This window comes from Trichomycterus rosablanca, chromosome 4, assembly GCF_030014385.1.
Source record: "Trichomycterus rosablanca isolate fTriRos1 chromosome 4, fTriRos1.hap1, whole genome shotgun sequence".
In the NCBI taxonomy this organism is placed as follows: domain Eukaryota; kingdom Metazoa; phylum Chordata; class Actinopteri; order Siluriformes; family Trichomycteridae; genus Trichomycterus; species Trichomycterus rosablanca.
This window is the reverse complement of record NC_085991.1, coordinates 47,684,275-47,705,577: the sequence shown is the minus strand read 5'-3', so window position 1 is coordinate 47,705,577 and position 21,303 is coordinate 47,684,275. Positions and strand designations below refer to the sequence as shown.

Sequence of the window (21,303 nt, the reverse complement as noted above, 5' to 3'; positions counted from 1 at the left end):
CAAATCATTCGTGCCCTATAATTCTGCGGTTAGATACAAGAGAATTTTGATCACTCGCACATTGCACACATGCGAACCACATTTCGTCTCTCGGAGAGCTCGTACGTCTCAGACGGATCAGGAACACAAAGGCCTTACTGTCAGGGTTAAAATAAAGCCGATCTGCAGGGACGCGCCGGTGATCGACCCGCTGGATTAAACCGCGTGCATAAACGACAACTACTTCCTATCGAAAATATTATCTTAACATTAGCTTTTGGGCCAGATGTGATCATTTCTTAATATAGCTCATTATAAATCAGCGCTGGTGCCAGCAGTTATGTTCATTATTGTGTTAGGGAGTCGTCATGCTGGATTTTCACCTCTCTGTTTTCTTAACTGGGTTGAGCGTAGTTGGTGCTGTTTGCTACTATAGCTTGCGGGGGGAAATTTAACATTTTTAAAATAAATATTAATACATAATCAATTACTACTTGTACTTGAATATGTAGATGTACACTGATTGGCCATGAAATTAAAACCACCTCTTTGTTTCTACACTCACTGTCCATTTTATCAGCTCCAATTACCATATAGAAGCACTTTGTAGTTCTACAATTACTGACTGTAGTCCATCTGTTTCTCTACATACTAACAGGACCCCCACAGGACCGCCACAGAGCAGGTATTATTTAGGTGGTGGATCATTCTCAGTACTGCACTGACACTGACATGGTGGTGGTGTGTTAGTGTGTGTTGTGCTGGTATGAGTGGATCAGACACAGCAGCTCTGCTGGAGTTTTTAAATACCGTGTCCACTCACTGTCCACTCTATTAGACACTCCTACCTAGTTGGTCCACCTTGTAGATGTAAAGTCAGAGACGATCGCTCATCTATTGGTATTGTTGGAGTTGGTCGTCTTCTAGACCTTCATCAGTGGTCACAGGACGCTGCCCACGGGGCGCTGTTGGCTGGATATATTTGGTTGATGGACTATTCTCAGTCCAGCAGTGACAGTGAGGTGTTTAAAAACTCCAGCAGCGCTGCTGTGTCTGATCCACTCATACCAGCACAACATTCACTAACACACCACCACCATGTCAGTGTCACTGCAGTGCTGAGATAATTCACCACCTAAATTAATACCTGATCTGTGGTGGTCCTGTGGGGGTCCTGACCATTGAAGAACAGCATGAAAGCAGGTTAAAAAGGTATGTAGAGAAACTGATGGAGTGCTTCTGTATGGTAAGTGAAGCTGATAAAATGGACAGCGAGTGTAGAAACCAGGAGGTGGTTTTAATGTTATGGCTGATTGGTATATACAGTATATATATAGTCTTACAGAGAGCCGCATCATGTATGGAGAACCACGCTAAGCACTACACAAATAATACACCACTATTGTAAGCACTCTGACAAGACAGCAGAGGAAATCAGTGGTATCAAAAATATTTTTGACATTTTTGATTAACCATAATACATTTCAATGTTCTGAAATTGACTTTGGGTTTGAACAAAGCATGAACTAGGCTTGAAGCCATCAATGCATCACGTATGATCAGAAAGCCAAACTGCAAGAGTACAAGAGTTTAAAATAAAAAAGCTGTATTTTTTTCACATGATTTTCACAGAAACAAAAAGACAAAACACTGGAGAAAAACACAGCGACCCAGGAAGCGGGTTCGGTGGCAGCGCTGGCGCTAGACTAAGAGAAATGGAGTGAGCATTGTTTACCTGTCAGCTGGCACTGATTAATCTTGTGTTGGGTTAGATCGCTCGCTGAGTCGAAAACCTGGTGGCAGAAGCGGCAGCTGTGCTCCTCGTCCTCCTCCTCCCCCTCGTCCCCTTCCTCCGGAGAGTTCCTTCTCCTCGTCAGACGCCCGTCCTCGGCATCCTCGCACGCTGCGCTGGGGTCACACTCGCGATCTGTTGTGCAAAACAAGAGAAAACGCAGCGCTGTGGTCACTACTGGATGTTGTCTCCGCTGGGACAGCGCAGCCGGAGTCGGTGTTAGACAAGTCGTGGTGAATGAAAATGAAAAGTGAATGGTTTCTGTGTTTATCATGATGGGAACCGAATCGATTCATCCCGGTCAGGGTCAAGGTGGATCCTGTACCCATTCTGAACACACTGGATGCAGGGCATCACACACTCATAGAGGAACATGAGTGGGCATTCCACCTACATGCTCATGCTAACAGAAGACAACATCCCAAACATAAGGTGTCCATTTGTATACGTCCTCTTATTCCCAGGCATGTCCTCTTTATTTGGACCAAAAAATGCATCCGGTCGGGACCCCTACCCCATACACATTGCCATGGTGTCGCCAATTACATTAAATTACTTTGCCAATCCAACCCATATCCCCCACCATTCCCAAACCAAACCTTCCACCTAATCCAGGCGTCAGTCTGGTCCATGCTGCCATCCAAGTGTCCTCTACAAAACCCTACACAGATACTTGAAGATGGGACCTCAAACCTTTGGTACCGAAGCTGTGTGACACTACCTGCTTTTAGATTTTGTTATTAAAACCATTCAGCTAACATTAAAACCACCTCCTTGTTTCTACACTCACTGTCCATTTTATCGGCTCCACTTACCATATAGAAGCACTTTGAAGTTCTACAATTACTGACTGTAGTCCATCTGTTTCTCTGCATGCTTTGTTAGCCCCCTTTCACCCTGTTCTTCAATGGTCAGGACCACCACAGAGCAGGTATTATTTAGGTGGTGGATCATTCTCAGCACTGCAGTGACACTGACATGGTGGTGGTGTGTTAGTGCGTGTTGTGCTGGTATGAATGGATCAGACACAGCAGCGCTGCTGGAGTTTTTAAATACCGTGTCCACTCACTGTCCACTCTATTAGACACTCCTACCTAGTTGGTCCACCCTGTAGATGTAAAGTCAGAGACGATCGCTCATCTATTGCTGCTCTTTGAGTTGGTCATCTTGTAGACCTTCATCAGTGGTCACAGGACGCTGCCAGCAGTCCAGCAGTGACAGTGAGGTGTTTAAAAACTCCAACAGTGATGCTGTGTCTGATCCACTCATACCAGCACAACACACACTAACACACCACCACCATGTCAGTGTCACTGCAGTGCTGAGAATGATCCACCACCCAAATAATACCTGCTCTGTGGTGGTCCTGTGGGGGTCCTGACCATTGAAGAACAGGGTGAAAGCAGGTTAAAATAGTATATAGAGAAACAGATGGACTACAGTCAGTAATTGTAGAACTACAAAGTGCTTCTATATGGTAAGTGGAGCTGATAAAATGGACAGTGAGTGTAGAAACAAGGAGGTGGTTTTAATGTTATGGCTGATCGGTCTGTATGTAGATGCCTGACTGGTTAGCACAGCTAGGAATTTAAACCCTAGATCTCTGCAGCAATGGGCTAGTGTTATTTACAGCTGTGCCACAAGAGCACACATTATTAATATTGATTAATTAATAATTATTCATTATTATTTTTTTCGGACCGCTTTGTTTCATAATAATGATTATTTATTTCCTAAGTTCTTGATAGTTATTTAGTTATTTACCTGATCTTTCATAGTAAAAGAAACAGAAAATAAACATGTCTGAGACGGATTCGGCGCTCGTGCATTCTACACGGCGTCTGCCAATTAAACGCAACGAAAGACAAAGCGAGACAAAGCAGACGAAGCCGAGATCGTGTCTTACGTTCTCAATGTGACACGCATCTCTGAATTATTCAGCCTTGCTTGCAGGCAGCCACGAGTCGTTCACATCAATATTCTCGTATCTGCAGTGTTGTCTCTCGGAGCAGAAGCAGGTCTGCCAGGGTGTGAGCTATCAATCTCACTGCTCTGCAGAGCCCGTCCAGGCTTCTAGGTCGGTTCTTACATCAACCTTCACTTCAGATGGATCTGGCAGTGTGATACAGCCATAACATTAAAACCACCTCGTTTCTACACTCACTGTGCATTTTATCAGCTCCACTTACCATATAGCAGCATTTTGTAGTTCTACAATTACTGACTGCAGTCCATCTGTTTCTCTGCATGCATTGTTAGCCCCCTTTCACCCTGTTCTTAAATAATCAGGACCCCCACAGGACCACCACAGAGCAGGTATTATTTAGGTGGTGGATGATTCTCAGCACTGCAGTGACATTGACATGGTGGTGGTGTGTTAGTGTGTGTTGTGCTGGTATGAGTGGATCAGACACAGCAGCGCTGCTGGAGTTTTTAAACACCTCACTGTCACTGCTGGACTGAGAATAGTCCACCAACCAAAAACATCCAGCCAACAGCGCCCCGTGGGCAGCGTCCTGTGACCACTGATGAAGGCCTAGAAGATGACCGACTCAAACAGCAGCAATAGATGAGCGATCGTCTCTGACTTTACGTCTACCAGGTGGACCAACTAGGTAGGAGTGTCTAATAGAGTGGACAGTGAGTGGACACGGTATTTAAAAACTCCAGCAAAACACTAACACACCAGCACCATGTCAGTGTCACTGCAGTGCTGAGAATCATCCACCACCTAAATAATACCTGCTCTGTGGTGGTCCTGTGGGGGTCCTGACCATTGAAGAACAGGGTGAAAGCAGGTTAAAAAGCATGAAGAGAAACAGATGGACTACAGTTTGTAATTGTAGAACTACAAAGTGCTTCAATATGGTAAGTGGAGCTGATAAAATGGACAAAACAAAACAGATATGGAAGGGAATGGCAAAATGGCACAGCTGTTGAGTTCTGCACAGCGACCTCATTATTCTGTTTTATTTGTCCAGCCTAAAGCAAGAGACAACTGTTCCATGTAGTTATTAAAATGTGTTTTAAAACTAGACCCCGTTATATGCACAAATAAGGCAACATTTCCACAAATCACTGAAATCACAGCACTATCATACCAGCGTAGATGAACTTCCAACTTTAAAAATTAGTCACTGTTTGAAGAAAGTTTGACTTCTTTTTTTTCCCCTCACGTTACAATCTGTAGTCCAGATTGCTCTACTGTATGTGCAACAATAAGACCACAATTATATCTACTTCTGGGATCCAGAGACGGCTTCACATAAACGTCCCATGGTGCGTATCATTCTACACCCACGTTAGGATCGTGGAACAATCTGGATGCACAAACCCTCCAGTTTGAGCCTTATTTTACACGGAGGGGGCGTATCACATGGGTGTGAAATTCCTTGAGGAGCACCGTTCCAAAACTCGTCGAGGCCACCCCGGATTCTTTCCTCTCCTTTGCTTCCCGAGCCTGGACGCCAAGTACTGATGTAACCCGACACCTTCCATTGTCCTCCTCTCATGGCGACGGAAGCGTGTAGAACGTACCCTCTAAAAATATCGGTGCACCCGTCCCTGTGGGGACACGGCAGAAGCTAGCAGGAGGTGGTGGGAGAAGACAAAAAAATCTCAGCGTGCTCCTGGCAGATGCTTGGCCGAGTCTGCTAAAGAAATCTTAGGACGGGGGTCGCCCATGCCAAGCATGGTCACCCGAACCATGCTGTCAGATCCCAATGGGCATGATCACGGTACTCCGTGTCTTTTTTTTAGATGGTCGGGCATGTAATGGAAGACGAGCAGAGTGTTTAAAGTGCAGTGTTTCTTTAGCCACCTTACTTATGGGCAAAAAAGCAGTGGACACATCTAAATAATTAAACTGTACTTTGCATTTTGCTAGAAGTAACAGGCCAGCACTATTATTCATTCATCCTTCCTTGGCAGCAATATATTTATTAGTGGACTTTGCCGTTCAGAAAAAACACTAGGAGCACGACAGTAAAACATACCAGACATGGTCCTAGTCCCTGGAAGTGCCCCTCTTTCAAAACATAGTGATCTTATTATATATCCATCTCCACCTGAATCCCCCGAAGATTGGACAAAGGATCAGCGGCAAGTTAACTGACAGCCCGAGAGTCATGTTACGTCATCCTACACACGAGTAGAGGGCATGTCTAAATTCTTAGATTCCTTAAAATGCTCCTACTGAGCATTTTACCAGCCTAGAACAGGAATCAAAGGAATCTAAGGTTTATGGTGGGCACAGGTTTCCTGAAACTAGACTACATTTTTGAAGATCAGCAGTTTCTGAAATGCTCCATCTCCACCTGAATCCCCCGAAAAGTGGACAAAGGATCAGCGGCATTTCTCTTAAGTTAACTGACAGCCGAGAGTCATGTTATGTCATCCTACACACGAGAAGAGGGCGTGTCTAAATTCTTAGATGCTCTAAAATGCTCCTACTGAGGTGCCTTAATTCCGAGTGATAATCTGACTGAACAACGAGGGAGCGTCCGATGCTGCCTTAGCAGTGAAGACAATCCCAGCATTCAGTGCGGCACAAGTTTTCTCACAAAAAATGACAAATATGGTGAACGAATGCAGAGCAACTAACAGAGTTCTTTTCAAATGTAAATAAATTGTCGTTGATTTTTAATTTGTATTAAAGAGGGAGACGTTAGCTGGCATGCTAGTGGGTTGTGTCGCCTCGGCACATTGGTTTTAATGGCCTGAGGCTAACTGTGTTCGCTTAGTAAGCTAAAACTGCGGTGATGTAATAGCCGTAATCTCTGTCTAAGTAGTGCGTCTAAATAGTCTGAGTTGTGACTTAGATGTCTTATTAGAATCCTCTTTACTGAGGCGGCTGATCAGTTAGGCAGTAGGCAGCAAGGCAGCTCACTAGGTTTTCAGACAGACCCATAGTGAGCAGTAAAGGATATAAAAATGAACACATTAAACGTTGAGCAAAATATCCCATCAATTATGACTCCTACCAGCCTAGAACAGGTATCTAAGGAATCTAAGGTTTATGGTGGGCACAGGTTTCCTGAAACAATTTTTTAAGATCAGCAGTTTCTGAAATGCTCCATCCTGCCTCCACTTTTTAGAAAGGATCTTCTCAATACTTTGGAGTGTTTCGCTGAGAATGTGCAACAATCCAGTTCAATAAAAAAAAAAGCATTCGCTCCACAGCTCATCTCAGAATTGTGGGGTTGAGGGCTCTGTGCTGCTCCAAAGTGTACCTCTCAATAACTGGGCCGTTTCAACCACCCACCCATCTCAGACATCAGCCGATCGTGTCCGTGCAGACATCTGACCTGGCGCCGAGATCCAGGGATCAAGGGTTCAGATCAACCGGTCGAGTGTCTGCACAGGCTAGCGTACCTTTAGAATGACTTCAGGGACTTTGACTTCACCCAAATTCCACAATGTGTTGCCACAATGGTGATAACTTACACAACCTGTTACCAATGGGTGTGGCTGAAAAGTGTAATGGAGAAATGGGATGATAACTCGTGGGATGATAACTGAAAACAAAAATTACAGTTGACTGGATTGGAAAAATTGTGGGTTCTCACAGCAGTGGAATAACTGAAGAAGAACAAGGAACAGATACTATGGCCCTCCCTTTATATTGCTCTAGTAACATCACATTTACCCCTTTTCCACCGACGTGGATCCGGCTTTGTTCCAATTTTGAACCGGTTCCGCGTGTTTCCACCGAAAAAAAGAGGTTCCAGACAGCGAACTAGCATTCGAATCCAGCACAGAATACTTGTTTTTTCAGCGCGAACCGTGACGTCGTCTGTGGGTGTGTCACACTGTAGAGGTTTGGACGCTTCACATGAGACATTAAAACATGATATAGAATTTAAACCATTTTCAACTTTTAAAGTTCACCTGATTAAATTTAGATCCAGTTTGCCGCTGATATTCGCTAATATTTTCAAAAGAGATGAACTGTGTGGTATGACGTGGTAAAAGCGACCCGGACAGAACAAACACTTAATGTGAAAAATAAAGCTTAACGTGGCTTGTTGTACTAAAACAATGACCGATGAATTTGGGCAATACAGAGCACTTATAACCTGTAATAACAGAGAGAAACTGAGTGTTTCTGTGTCATACTTTCAGCCACGTTACACTTTTTTAGATGAAGCTAAACACAGATACATGTGCTGTATTTTAGGCTGGATTTGATGGTTATTTCACACAGATGTTTGTTTGTATCTTGGAACTTTAGTGATATTTTCTCGCTCAAGCCGAGCGCTGAGCAAATCAGCTCTTTGCGCCGAGGGTCGCGATGAGAGCGAAGTACAAAACGCTTCTCACGTTAATTAACTAAAGAAAACAACAACTGCGACAAACATGTCTACGTCTTCTTTTCACCAAGAGCTGATCAATGCTTTTTGCATAAAAACAAACATTTGTCACAACAGCACAAATGCTCGCACATAATCTACACGCTCCACCATCATGTTACTACTCTTTACTTTCTTTATGTAACGCCCACCGTTGATGACGCAGGCTTTGTTCTTTTGGTGAAAGTTCTTTTTGTGAAAAAGCGCTAATTGAGTGTTGGACTTTGGAACCTCCATTCTGTGCTAACCGTTGTTTCTTATCTGCTTAGACAGACATGTTGCTTATCTCTGTACTTTAGATTCCCAGCCTCACCTCAAGCACAATATAACTAAGGATTTAATGCATAAAACAGCCTAAAACTAATATCCAGGTGATATCGAACATAATATCCGATCATGTGTTTTATTTCATAATATATTTTACAGTACGTTGCTGCTAGCTGTTGGCGCTGCCAGGATAAGCAGTGAGGGCACTCAGGAAGCAGCAAGGTCATGAAGATCCATGGGATTAGAGCTCAATGTCAATACTGGATTGCTCTCCGGCCAGATTTAAGCCCATTAATCCATTAGATCTAGACATTCTTCCACCTGAATCCCCCGAAGAGTGGACAAAGGATCAATGGCATTTCTCTTAAGTTAACTGACAGCCGAGAGTCATGTTTTTCTCCATCAGCGTTTCAGCACCGGCCAGGAGGAATGCTAAAATACAAAGCGCTAGTCGGTAAGCATGAAGAATTAAAAACAGATGTTTGTTTGTTTTTTTTGTTTTTTTTTGCTGGTATATGAATATGCTCTACTTAGATAAAGCTGCTATATTCACTGGAAAATACAGCAGTACCATTAATAAATGAATAAAAATATCAGAAGGAGCATCATGATATGGAGCTGCTTCCTGGCAAATAGTAGTAGATGGAATGGAACTCCTTTATTTGGTGGTAGCCTAGTGATTAAAGTAATGGATTAATGATGATGAGAAGGTTGCTGGTTCAAGCCATGACCAAGCCTCGACTGCTTTCACTGTAATTGGTCACAATTGTAAGAAGCAGCAGCTAAATGCCACAAGTGTTAACCCCTAACGTAAATGTGGGCAACGGTAGCTCAGCGGTTAAGAAATCTGGACTAGAAATCATAAGGCTGCTGGTTGAAGCCCCACCATTGCCAGATTGCCACTGTTGGGCCCCTGAGCTGCTTGAATCGTGTTCAGTCATAATTGTAAGTCGCTTTGTCCATTTTATCAGCTCCACTTACCATATAGAAACACTTTGTAGTTCTACAATTACTGACTGTAGTCCATATGTTTCTCTACATGCTTTGTTAGCCCCCTTTCATGCTGTTCTTCAATGGTCAGGACCCCCACAGAGCAGGTATTATTTAGGTGGTGGATCATTCTCAGCACTGCAGAGAATGATCCACTCATACCAGCACAACACACACTAACACACCACCACCATGTCAGTGTCTGACATGGTGGTGGTGTGTTAGTGTGTGTTGTGCTGGTATGAGTGGATCAGACACAGCAGCGCTGCTGGAGTTTTTAAATACCGTGTCCACTCACTGTCCACTCTATTAGACACTCCTACCTAGTCGGTCCACCTTGTAGATGTAAAGTCAGAGACGACTGCTCATCTATTGCTGCTGTTTGAGTTGGTCATCTTGTAGACCTTCATCAGTGGTCACAGGATGCTGCCCACGGGGTGCTGTTGGCTGGATATTTTTGGTTGGTGGACTATTCTCAGTCCAGCAGTGACAGTGAGGTGTTTAAAAACTCCAGCAGCGCTGCTGTGTCTGATCCACTCATACCAGCACAACACACACTAACACACCACCACCATGTCAGTGTCACTGCAGTGCTGAGAATGATCCACCACCTAAATAATACCTGCTCTGTGGTGGTCCTGTGGGGGTCCTGACCATTGAAGAACAGCATGGACTACAGTCAGTAATTGTAGAACTACAAAGTGCTTCTATATGGTAAGTGGAGCTGATAAAATGGACAGTGAGTGTAGAAACAAGGAGGTGGTTTTAATGTTATGGCTGATTGGTGTATATACACATGAAAGGAGTCAGCCATTGTACAGTGCTCCCGAAGCTTATAGGGTTAAGGGCCTTGCTCAAGGGTCCAACAGTAACTACATGGCAGAGCCAGGATTGAAACCCACAACTCAATCCACAACATTTACGGCATTTAGCAGACGCTTGTATCCAGAGCCACTAACAGTACTTTGACAGTATACATTCTGAGCAATTGAGGTTTAAAGACTTTTCTCAAGGGCCCAACAGTGGCAACCTGGCAGAGGTGGGGTTTGAACCAGCAACTTTGTACTCACTAGTCCAGTATCTTAACCGCTAGGCTACAACTGCCCACTAAGCGATGTCTCAACTGCAGAACAACTTTGCTACAGAGCTAATGTGTTTAATCTGTAGTGTCTAAATACTTTTGCCCCCGTTTTACTGTGTATTTTCAGCATATTTGTTTATACTTGTAATTGTGCGTTTCTTTACATTTTTAGGCACACAGTGTGTAAATCTGAAGTGGAAAGATCAAGCACTAAAAGTCTAGCTCACAATCAACATTCCAATGCATCCCGAAGGGATTTCATGGACTTGAGTTAAGGGCTCTGATCAGGCCACTGAAGTTCCATCGCACCAAATTTGTCAAGCTACGTCAGTTATGCTGTGGCAACTGTGGCCAAGAGTTTGGAAGCATATCATTTATTTCACATCACTGATTTTATACACCTGTTAGCAGTAAGAATAGCTGAAAGACCTATACTCAAGGGCAGCCAAAAGTATTCGGACACCTGACCAAGAGCTTGTTGGACGTCCCATTTAAAAAAAAAACAAATGGTATTAAAATGTAGTGACCTCTGAGTGATCTTTTCAGCTAGAACAACAGCCATCCTTGTTTCTACACCTACTGTCCATGTTATCAGCTCCACTTACCATATAGAAGCACTTTGTAGTTCTACAATTACTGACTGTAGTCCATCTGTTTCTCTACATGCTTTTTTAATCTGCTTTCACCCATTCTTCAGTGGTCAGGAACCCCACAGGACCACCACAGAGCAGGTATTATTTAGGTGGTGGATCATTCTCAGCACTGCAGTGACACTGACATGGTGCTGGTGTGTTAGTGTGTGCTGTGCTGGTATGAGTGGATCAGACACAGCAGCGCTGCTGGAGTTTTTAAACACTGTGTCCACTCACTGTCCACTCTATTAGACACTCCTAGTCAGAGACGATCGCTCATCTATTGCTGCTGTTTGAGTTGGTCGTCTTCTAGACCCACTTCTTGGACGCTGCCCACGGGTCGCTGTTGGCTGGACTATTGTCAGTCCAGCAGTGACAGTGAGGTGTTTAAAAACTCCAGCAGCGCTGCTGTGTCTGATCCACTCATACCAGCACAACACACACTAACACACCACTACCATGTCAGTGTCACTGCAGTGCTGAGAATGATCCACCACCTAAATAATATCTGCTCTGTAGTGGTGCTGTGGGGGTCCTGACCATTGAAGAACAGGGTAAAAGCAGGCTAAAAAAGTATGCAGAGAAACAGATGGACTACAGTCAGTAATTGTAGAACTACAAAGTGCTTCTATATGGTAAGTGGAACTGATAAAATGGACAGTGAGTGTAGAAACAAGGAGTTGGTTTAATGTTATGGCTGATCAGTGCATGTCTGTAGGAATTTGTGCCTATTCGGCCAATTGATGTTCTAGTTCATTCCAGTTTGTACAGTGGTGCTGAGGTCAGGGCTCTTTAAACGATGCTTTTCTTCATGTTTTACAGAACTTTCTTTGTTCAAGGGGTACGGTCATGCTGGAACAGGAAATAGCCTTCCCTAAACTGTTGCTGCAAATCTGTAAGCATATAATTTCCTTTATATAATTGATTTATTACACCTGTTTGCAGTGTTTGTGACTGAAACACACATTAATTAAACACAATTAGAAGTGTGTCCCAATACTAATAGTGCACGTTTGTCTGTAATGTGTTAAATAATAGATATAAAAGTGGTTGAAAACACGTCCAATTTATTGTGACGGCTCTGGAGAACTGGGAGCAAACACACCTCATCTGGTCTGGTTTTTAAATCTGGCTTATTTGCATAATTCAAACATTAAGAGTCGGAGATAATGGGACGTGTTATTAATGTTTATTTAATTAATATATTATGTGTTTTAAGGCGGCTAAGCAACACTGGGGACCTCATTTCAAAAAGTTTTAAGTCTCTTAATCTCTAAATGTCTAAATGTACTGATAGAGACACATTCATTTGATTTAAAATACAGCGGTCCCCTAGACGCCCTTCGTCGAGAGATGTGTACCCTTAAACTTGACGCGTTCAGTTTGTTTTTTAAAAATGTATTTACACCGATCAGCCATAACATTAAAACCACCTCCTTGTTTCTACACTCGCTGTCCATTTTATCAGCTCCACTTACCATATAGAAGCACTTTGTAGTTCTACAATTACTGCCTGTAGTCCATCAGCTTCTCTGCATGCTTTGTTAGCCCCCTTTCATGCTGTTCTTCAATGGTCAGGACCACCACAGAGCAGGTATTATTTAGGTGGTGGATCATTCTCAGCACTGCAGTGACACTGACATGGCGCTGGTGTGTTAGTGTGTGTTGTGCTGGTATGAGTGGATAAGACACAGCAGCGCTGATGGAGTTTTTAAACACCTCAATGTCACTGCTGGACTGAGAATAGTCCACCAACCAAAAACATCCAGCCAACTGTGCCCCGTGGGCAGCGTCCTGTGACCACTGATGAAGGTCTGAAAGATGACCAACTCAAACTGTGCAGCAATAGATGAGCCAACTACAGTAGGTAGGAGTGTCTAATAGAGTGAGTGGACAGTGAGTGTTTAAAAACTCCAGCAGCACTGCTGTGTCTGATCCACTCATACCAGCACAACACACACTAACACACCACCACCATGTCAGTGTCACTGCAGTGCTGAGAATCATCCACCATCTAAATAATACCTGCGCTGTGGTGGTCCTGTGGGGGTCCTGACCATTGAAGAACAGGGTGAAAGCAGGTAAAAAAAGTATGTAGAGAAACAGATGGACTACAGTCAGTAATTGTAGAACTACAAAGTGCTTCTATATGGTAAGTGGAGCTGATAAAATGGACAGTGAGTGTAAAAAAAGGAGGTGGTTTTAATGTTATGGCTGATCAGTGTATTTAATTTCAAATTAACAATGAATAGCCGCTTTGTTCAGTGCTTGGCTTAAGTGGTAAAACGTCATCAAAGTGTACATATGAGACGAATCTATATTTGTGTAGAATAACCGTCAGATTCAGTCCGAAAGCTCCACGTGTCTGTGTTTATCTGGATTTTCCTCACTGTTTCACTTTTAAACTTGTGTTACAGCTCGAGGTTCTTTATTTCAGTGTTTTTATTTTATATTTGTGCTTTTTTCAGTATATAAGTGTCAAAAACTACCATTATTTTACATGAGTCTAAAATATATGCATTTCCATGGGACCATGAAACGCATTAACAGGTTTCCCAAACATCCTTATGGGAAAAATACCTTGAAACTCAACACCACTCCCAGAACCAATTGATGTCGAGTTTCAAGGTACCGCTGTATATAAAAAGAGCAAATTTGACCAGCATGTGTTCACTCGTTAACCAAAAAGGACCAGTCCACATTTTTCTGATTCAGTTCCGTCCTCAGAGGACGCAGAGCGATCAGCAATATCACCGGTACGCTCTCGGTCGTTTGTCAACGTTCGGACGGTTTCTGGCTGCCCGGACGTCCCGGTGACATCCATCACTCCGATTTTCATCTGGGGTCAGTTTCTGACACCTCTCTGACCAAACGTTATTGAATCCTGTTCTGCACTTCGGTATTTATAGCGGTTTAATTGATGCTCTCTTCTCAGCTCGCGAGTGCTCCTGCTGTGGGGCCCCGGACCCCCGACTGAGCGAGTGAGCTCCGTCCCCCCCTGCGAAGTTTCCTGCCGGGACCGAACGGTGACGGTAGTGGTGGTGGGGGGTTGGACCATATCGCCCAGCCGCAGTCGCCTGCCAATCTGTCAGGCCACCAGAGATGGGAACAGAGAGAGAGAGAAATAGACAAACGATGGAACAAAGTAGAACGAAGCGATAAAAACGTTCGGTTGTTTTACTCACTCAGAGACGACGGAACCAAAATTTAAGTGTGAAAGGATATAAAATTTATATTTACAGCATTTAGCAGACTTACAGTTATGATTTAATACAATTCAAGCAATCGAGGGTTTAAGGGCAACCTAACTGGCAACCTGGTGGTGGGGCTTGAACCAGCAAACCTTCTGATTAGTCAATTTACATTTACGGCATTTAGCAGGTGCTTTTATCCAAAGCAACTCACAGTACTGTGACAGCATACAGTCTAAGCAATTGAGGGTTTAAGGGCCTTGCTCAGGAGCCCAACACTGGCAACCTGGTGGTGGGGCTTAAACCGGCAACCTTCTGATTAGTCAATTTATATTTACGGCATTTAGCAGACACTTTAATCCAAAGCAACTCACAGTACTGTGACAGTATACAGTCTAAGCAATTGAGGGTTTAAGGGCCTTGCTCAGGAGCCCAACACTGGCAACCTGGTGGTGGGGCTTAAACCGGCAACCTTCTGATTAGTCAATTTATATTTACGGCATTTAGCAGACACTTTAATCCAAAGCAACTCACAGTACTGTGACAGTATACAGTCTAAGCAATTGAGGGTTTAAGGGCCTTGCTCAGGAGCCCAACACTGGCAACCTGGTGGTGGGGCTTGAACCGGCAACCTTCTGATTAGTCAATTTACATTTACAGCATTTAGCAGACGCTTTTATCCAAAGCGACTCACAGTACTGTGACACTATACAGTCTAAGCAATTGAGGGTTAAGAGCCTTACTCAAGGGCCAATCAGTGACAACCTGGCAGAGGTGGGACTTGAACCTGCAACCTTTTAATTACTAGTCCAGTACCTTAACCGCAAGGCTACAACCGCCCTCCACTAGTCCAGCCAACGAGTCTTGAATTGTATATCGAAGTAGAATCATTACTATTATACAGATACTAAAAACAAATAATTTCGTCTGGATCAGGATCCCAGTGGGTCAGGAGCCTGCCTGAATACACCTCTATATTCTGGGTGTCGCCGGACGCCATGTGACCCTGATCGGGATGCAAAATCAATGGGAATCAATGTGGACTTCCCTTTAAGTACTTGTATACTAGCCTCAGCTCTTTTGTGTAGGCTTTCCACAGGATCTTGGAGTGTGTCTGTGGAAATTTGTGCACAATCGTTCTAAAGAGTGTGTATTAAAGTATTGGGACACCTCAAGGACAGTTTAGGGAAGGCCCACTGAACAGCTTTGGAACGAACTGGATCAGCAGCTGAGCCTTTTTTGACCAACATCAGCACCCAGCCATACAAATGCTGTCATGTTTTGACTGAACGTGCACAAATTCCCAAACACAGATATGCTTCAAAGCCTGGTGAGAAGCCTTCTCAGAAAAGTGGTTGTTGTTATAGCTGATCAGGGCAGTGGTAGCTCAGAGGGTAGGGTACTGGACCAGCAATTGAGGGTTAAGAACCTTGCTCAGGGGCCAATCAGTGGCAACCTGGCAGTGGTGGGACTTGAACCAGCAACCTTTCAACTGAAAGGGCACAAATTCCCATACACAGATATACTTCAAAACCTGGTGAGAAGCCTTATTAGAAGAGTGGCTGTTGTTATAGCTGATCAGGGCAGTAATAGATCAGAGGTTAAGGTACTGGACCAGTAATCAGAAAGATGCTGGTGTACGCCCTACCACCATAAATTGGCCACTGGTGGGCCCCTGAGCAAGGCCCTTAGCTCTCCATTGCTTTCATTGTATCAGTCATAACTGTAAGTTAAGTTTTGAATAAAAGCGTCTGCTAAGTGCTGCAAATACACCGATCAGCCAGAATATTAAAACCACCTCCTTGTTTCTACACTCACTGTCCATGTTATCAGCTCCACTTACCATATAGAAGCACTTTATACTTCTACAATTACTGACTGTAGTCCATCTGTTTCTCTGCATGCTTTGTTAGCCCCCTTTCATGCTGTTCTTCAATGGTCAGGACCCCCACAGGACCACCACAGAACAGGTATTATTTAGGTGGTGGATCATTCTCAGCACTGCAGTCACACTGACATGGTGGTGGTGTGTTAGTGTGTGTTGTGCTGGTATGAGTGGATCAGACACAGCAGCGCTGCTGGAGTTTGTAAACACCTCACCATCCCTGCTGGACTGAGAATAGTCCACCAACCAAAAATATCCAGCCAACAGCGCCCCGTGGGCAGCGTCCTGTGACCACTGATGAAGGTCTAGAAGATGACCAACTCAAACAGCAGCAATAGATGAGCGATCGTCTCTGACTTTACATCTACAAGGTGGACCAACTAGGTAGGAGTGTCTAATAGAGTGGACAGTGAGTGGACACGGTATTTAAAAACTCCAGCAGAGCTGCTGTGTCTGATCCACTCATACCAGCACAACACACACTAACACATCACCACCATGTCAGTGTCACTAAATAATACCTGCTCTGTGGTGGTCCTGTGGGGGTCCTGACCATTGAAGAACAGGGTGAAAGCAGGCTAAAAAGGTATGTAGAGAAACTGATGGACTACAGTCAGTAATTGTAGACTTACAAAGTGCTTCTATATGGTAAGAGGAGCTGATAAAATAGACAGTGAGTGTAGAAACAAGGAGGTGGTTTTAATGTTATGACTGATCAGTGTATACACTCTATTTTAATAGCATTTGTTTTTCAATGGGACGTCCAACAAGCTCATGGTCAGGTGTCCAAATACTTTTGGCTTAAGAGCAGATTACCGCTGACTGAACGAACAATGTAATCCTGTTTGCGGAGCATAATTTAACCAAACCCTGCTAGTTCTTGATGAACGATGAAATAAAAGAGCTTCTTGGCAGGGGTCTCAGACTTTTGGACTGTACTGTATTACGCCGCTCCAGTATATCTAACAGCAGCCATTAGTTGCAGAAATCTGAAGCGGCTACGCCGTGTGCCGGAGTCCGGCATTAACAGCTCTTGAGCTGCAGTTCCTGAGAAAGCCCTGGGGAATCCGCCATTGGATCTGGTGTGCACTACCCCGTCTAGCTAGCACTGCAGCTGATCGATACTCGCCAGAGCCAGATTCAAACCCTCATTATGAATACAGGCTGGATTGTCAGATGCAGCTGGGCACAAACGTTACACACACACACAGACACACACACACTCTTATTCAGCACATACGCAACACATTTCAAATACACACATTTATATTTACACACAATGAGTTTGTATTTATAAATACAAATAAAATAGTATTTATAAGCATAAACAAAAATATGCCAAAAAATCGTACACATTACGTTTATACACTGATTAACCATAACATTAAAACAACCTCCTTGTTTCTACACTCACTGTGACACTGTGACACCAGTCAGTGACACTGACATGGTGGTGGTGTGTTAGTGTGTGTTGTGCTGGTATGAGTGGAGTTTTTAAATACCGTGTCCACTCACTGTCCACTCTATTAGACACTCCTACCTAGTTGGTCCACCTTGTAGATGTAAAGTCAGAGACGATCGCTCATCTATTGCTGCTGTTTGAGTTGATCATCTTCTAGACCTTCATCAGTGGTCACAAGACGCTGCCCACGGGGCGCTGTTGGCTGGATATTTATGGTTGGTGGACTATTCTCAGTCCAGCAGTGACAGTGAGGTGTTTAAAAACTCCAGCAGCGCTGCTGTGTCTGATCCACTCATACCAGCACAACACACACTAACACACCACCACCATGTCAGTGTCACTGCAGTGCTGAGAATCATCCACCATGAAAGGGGTTTAACAAAGCATACAGAGAAACTACAGTTAGTAATTGTAGAACTACAAAGTGGAGCTGATAAAATGGACAGTGAGTGTAGAAACAAAGAGGTGGTTTTAATGTTATGGCTGATCGGTGTATATAAACCCCATTTTCTTGGGACACTTTATAAAATGCATTAAAAACCAAAAATCCTCACTGACCAGATCTAGAAGATGACCGACTCAAACAGCAGCAATAGATGAGCGATCGTCTCTGACTTTACATCTACAAGGTGGACCAACTAGGTAGGAGTGTCTAATAGAGTGGACAGTGAGTGGACACGGTATTTAAAAACTCCAGCAGCGCGGCTGTGTCGTCTGAAGGCCGTACACAGACTACCATACAACAATATGAACCACTGATTTAACACTCCTGCTTTCTTTTCAGCTTTTTTTTGTGTTTTACAATAATCCCCTCCTGCAGCTTTGCTTCCACCCCTCGAGTTCGAATTAAGAATTTATTTTAACTAGCGAACGGCTCTACCCGACACGTGTCGGTGTCTCCTGATCAAAGGTGCGTTCGTTTCTTTTATTGAAGCCAGGGAGAGCCGACACACATGGGAGGACATTAAGATTGAATTACCGTCACACCGACACCCACTTCTTATTACGGCCGGAAAAAGAAGAATAAAAGAAAGGGAGAAAGTGAGAGGGGAAGGTCATAAAACTTCCAGCCGACACTCACTCAGCCATGTGGGTCACCGCACAGGAGGCAGCGATTATTTTCTGTTGGAAATGTTCTGTACTTAGCAAAGGGAGTTCTGTTTATATAGAGAATTGCTTTTAATCTTCTGTATCATCTATCAGTATTAAAGGATTAATAGCCAAATATTAAAAAACTTAACTTCAACTATTAGTGCTGCTTTGGGCAGAAACATAAAACGAGACAACGGCGACTGCAAGAACAGGATTGGAACCCAAGTGCAAATGTTCAATCAAGATAGAGCAAACAATGTATTTAAAAGTACTATCAAAAAAGCAACTTACAGTACTGTGACAGTACACTGTCTAAACAATTGAGGGTTTAGGGCCTTGCTCAAGGGCCCAACAGTTTGCAACCTGCCAACGGTGGGGCTTGAACCAGCGATCTTTTGATTGTCCAGTAACTTAACTGCTAGACTACAACTGCCCACACAAAACTAACAACTTAAAGATGCAAAAACATCCACAGCCCACAATGGAGAAAGTGGATAGAACAGGAACAGCGCAGAACTGAGAACTATGATGTCACAATATTACAGGCTCTCAGGAAAAGTAAAAATGGGGAGCCCTTTAAACCCTTTAAACATACCGGTTTGGCCATGCACTAGCGGAACCCCTACCCCACCAACTGGTGGTCCCTGCACATAAAGTGGATTTACTGGTGGGGTCTGCTTTGTAAAAGGCACGTCACACCGCCACGAATGAGGGCAATCCGCTTCCCCATTGTGAGGCCCAAAACACAGCAACACCACAGTGAGTTCCCAGAAAGATACAGAATGTTAAAATCATACACCAGCATAAAACAAGACCGGACCGGACCGAACCCCACAGCCCAGCAGCACAGTTTTAGAGAGAAGCAAGTGTGTTGAAAAAGGAGCTGGAAAAACTGAGAGGGAGAAACTGTGATATATAGAAAAACATCCACCTGGAGCGAGTTAACACTCACAATACACAGGTGATCGATCATAAGTCTAAAGTCTGTCTATGAATTATTACTAAACTAAATTCTCCTACAAACCAACTATTTCCATACAAACGTACATTTTTCATTTCTTAGTAAGTATACTTTTATTCATAATTGTTAATATACTTCATTATTTGTAATTAATAGCATTTTAATTAATAATTATTAGTATATTTAAATTATTATTAGTATATTTTGTTTGTAATTAATAGCATGTTTAATCAGTAATTATTAGTATTTTTATCAATAAGTATTAGTTTATTTTTATTACTAATTATTAGTTTATTTTTAATAGTAAATACTCTAGGCTTTAGGACACCAGCAAACAACCACAGTGATAGATGACACACTGATCAGCCGTAACATTAAAACCACCTCCTTGTTTCTACACTCACTGTCCATTTTATCAGCCCTACTTACCATATAGAAGCACTTTGTAGTTCTACAATTACTGACTGTAGTCCATCTGTTTCTCTGCATGCTTTGTTAGCCCCCTTTCACCCTGTTCTTCAATGGTCAGGATCCCCACAGGACCACTACAGAGCAGGTATTATTTAGGTGGTGGATCATTCTCAGCACTGTGTGACACTTACATGGTGGTGGTGTGTTAGTGTGTGTTGTGCTGAGATGAGTGGATAAGACGTCCTGTGACTACTGATGAAGGTCTAGAAGATGACCAACTCAAACAGCAGCAATAGATGAACGAACGTCTCTGACTTTACATCTACAAGGTGGACCAACTAGGTAGGAGTGTCTAATAGAGTGGACAGTGAGTGGACACAGTATTTAAAAACTCCAGCAGCGCTGCTGTGTCTGATCCACTCATACCAGCACAACACACACTAACACACCACCACCATGTCAGTGTCACTGCAGTGCTGAGAATGATCCACCACCTAAATAATACCTGCTCTGTGGGGGTCCTGTGAGGGTCCTGACCATTGAAGAACAGAGTGAAAGCAGGTTAAAAAAGTATGTAGAGAAACAGATGTACTACAGTCAGTAATTGTAGAACTACAAAGTGCTTCTATATGGTAAGTGGAGCTGATAAAATGGACAGTGAGTGTAGAAACAAAGAGGTGGTTTTAATGTTATGGCTGATCAGTGTATCTCCAAATGGAAACTTGAAACAGACTCAGATCTACCCAGAAGTGATATTGGACAATAATGAGAATGTGAGGTCATCAGTCTGTGAGCTGAAGCTGAGGTGTAATTAGGTTATGCAGCAGGATTCAAATGTAAAAGTAATCTTAGATCTGAATGGCTGGAATGGAGCAGGATTAAAGTTTTAATGTGGCCTAGTGAAGGTCCATTCGAGGTGTTGTGGTGGGCCCTGAGCTCAAGTTTGTATTGTATTGTTCCTTAAATGAACAAAACTGTGCTTTACAAAATAAATTATTTCGACTCTAGTTCCCTTCGTGTAGTATCATGTTTTATCTTATGATCTGAAATCATTCCGTGTGATAAATATGCAACAACAGAGGCAATCAGGAGGGGTTAATTATTTCACGGCTCCAGGCTCGTCTGTTGTTTACCTATTTGTCCTTGATTTAGTCATGTCCGACGCATGCACAACACCCACGCTGACTGAAGAGGACCACGGGCTACCACA

At 43.4% G+C, this 21,303-nt stretch overlaps 1 protein-coding gene across 4 annotated transcripts in view; it reads right to left on the bottom strand.

Annotated features, from left to right (window-relative positions):
* The window catches only part of LOC134312456 (zinc finger protein 521), a 213,552-nt gene that overhangs the window by 157,828 nt on the left and 34,421 nt on the right, over positions 1 to 21,303 (bottom strand). For all 4 annotated transcript variants that reach the window (XM_062994418.1, XM_062994419.1, XM_062994415.1 and 1 more), the window contains exon 3: positions 1,715 to 1,906. Coding sequence is in view for 2 of the 4 variants with exons in the window: in XM_062994415.1 (XP_062850485.1) it covers positions 1,715 to 1,906 (192 nt within the window). In the remaining 2 variants the exon portion in view is untranslated. The remainder of the gene's footprint in view (positions 1 to 1,714; positions 1,907 to 21,303) is intronic.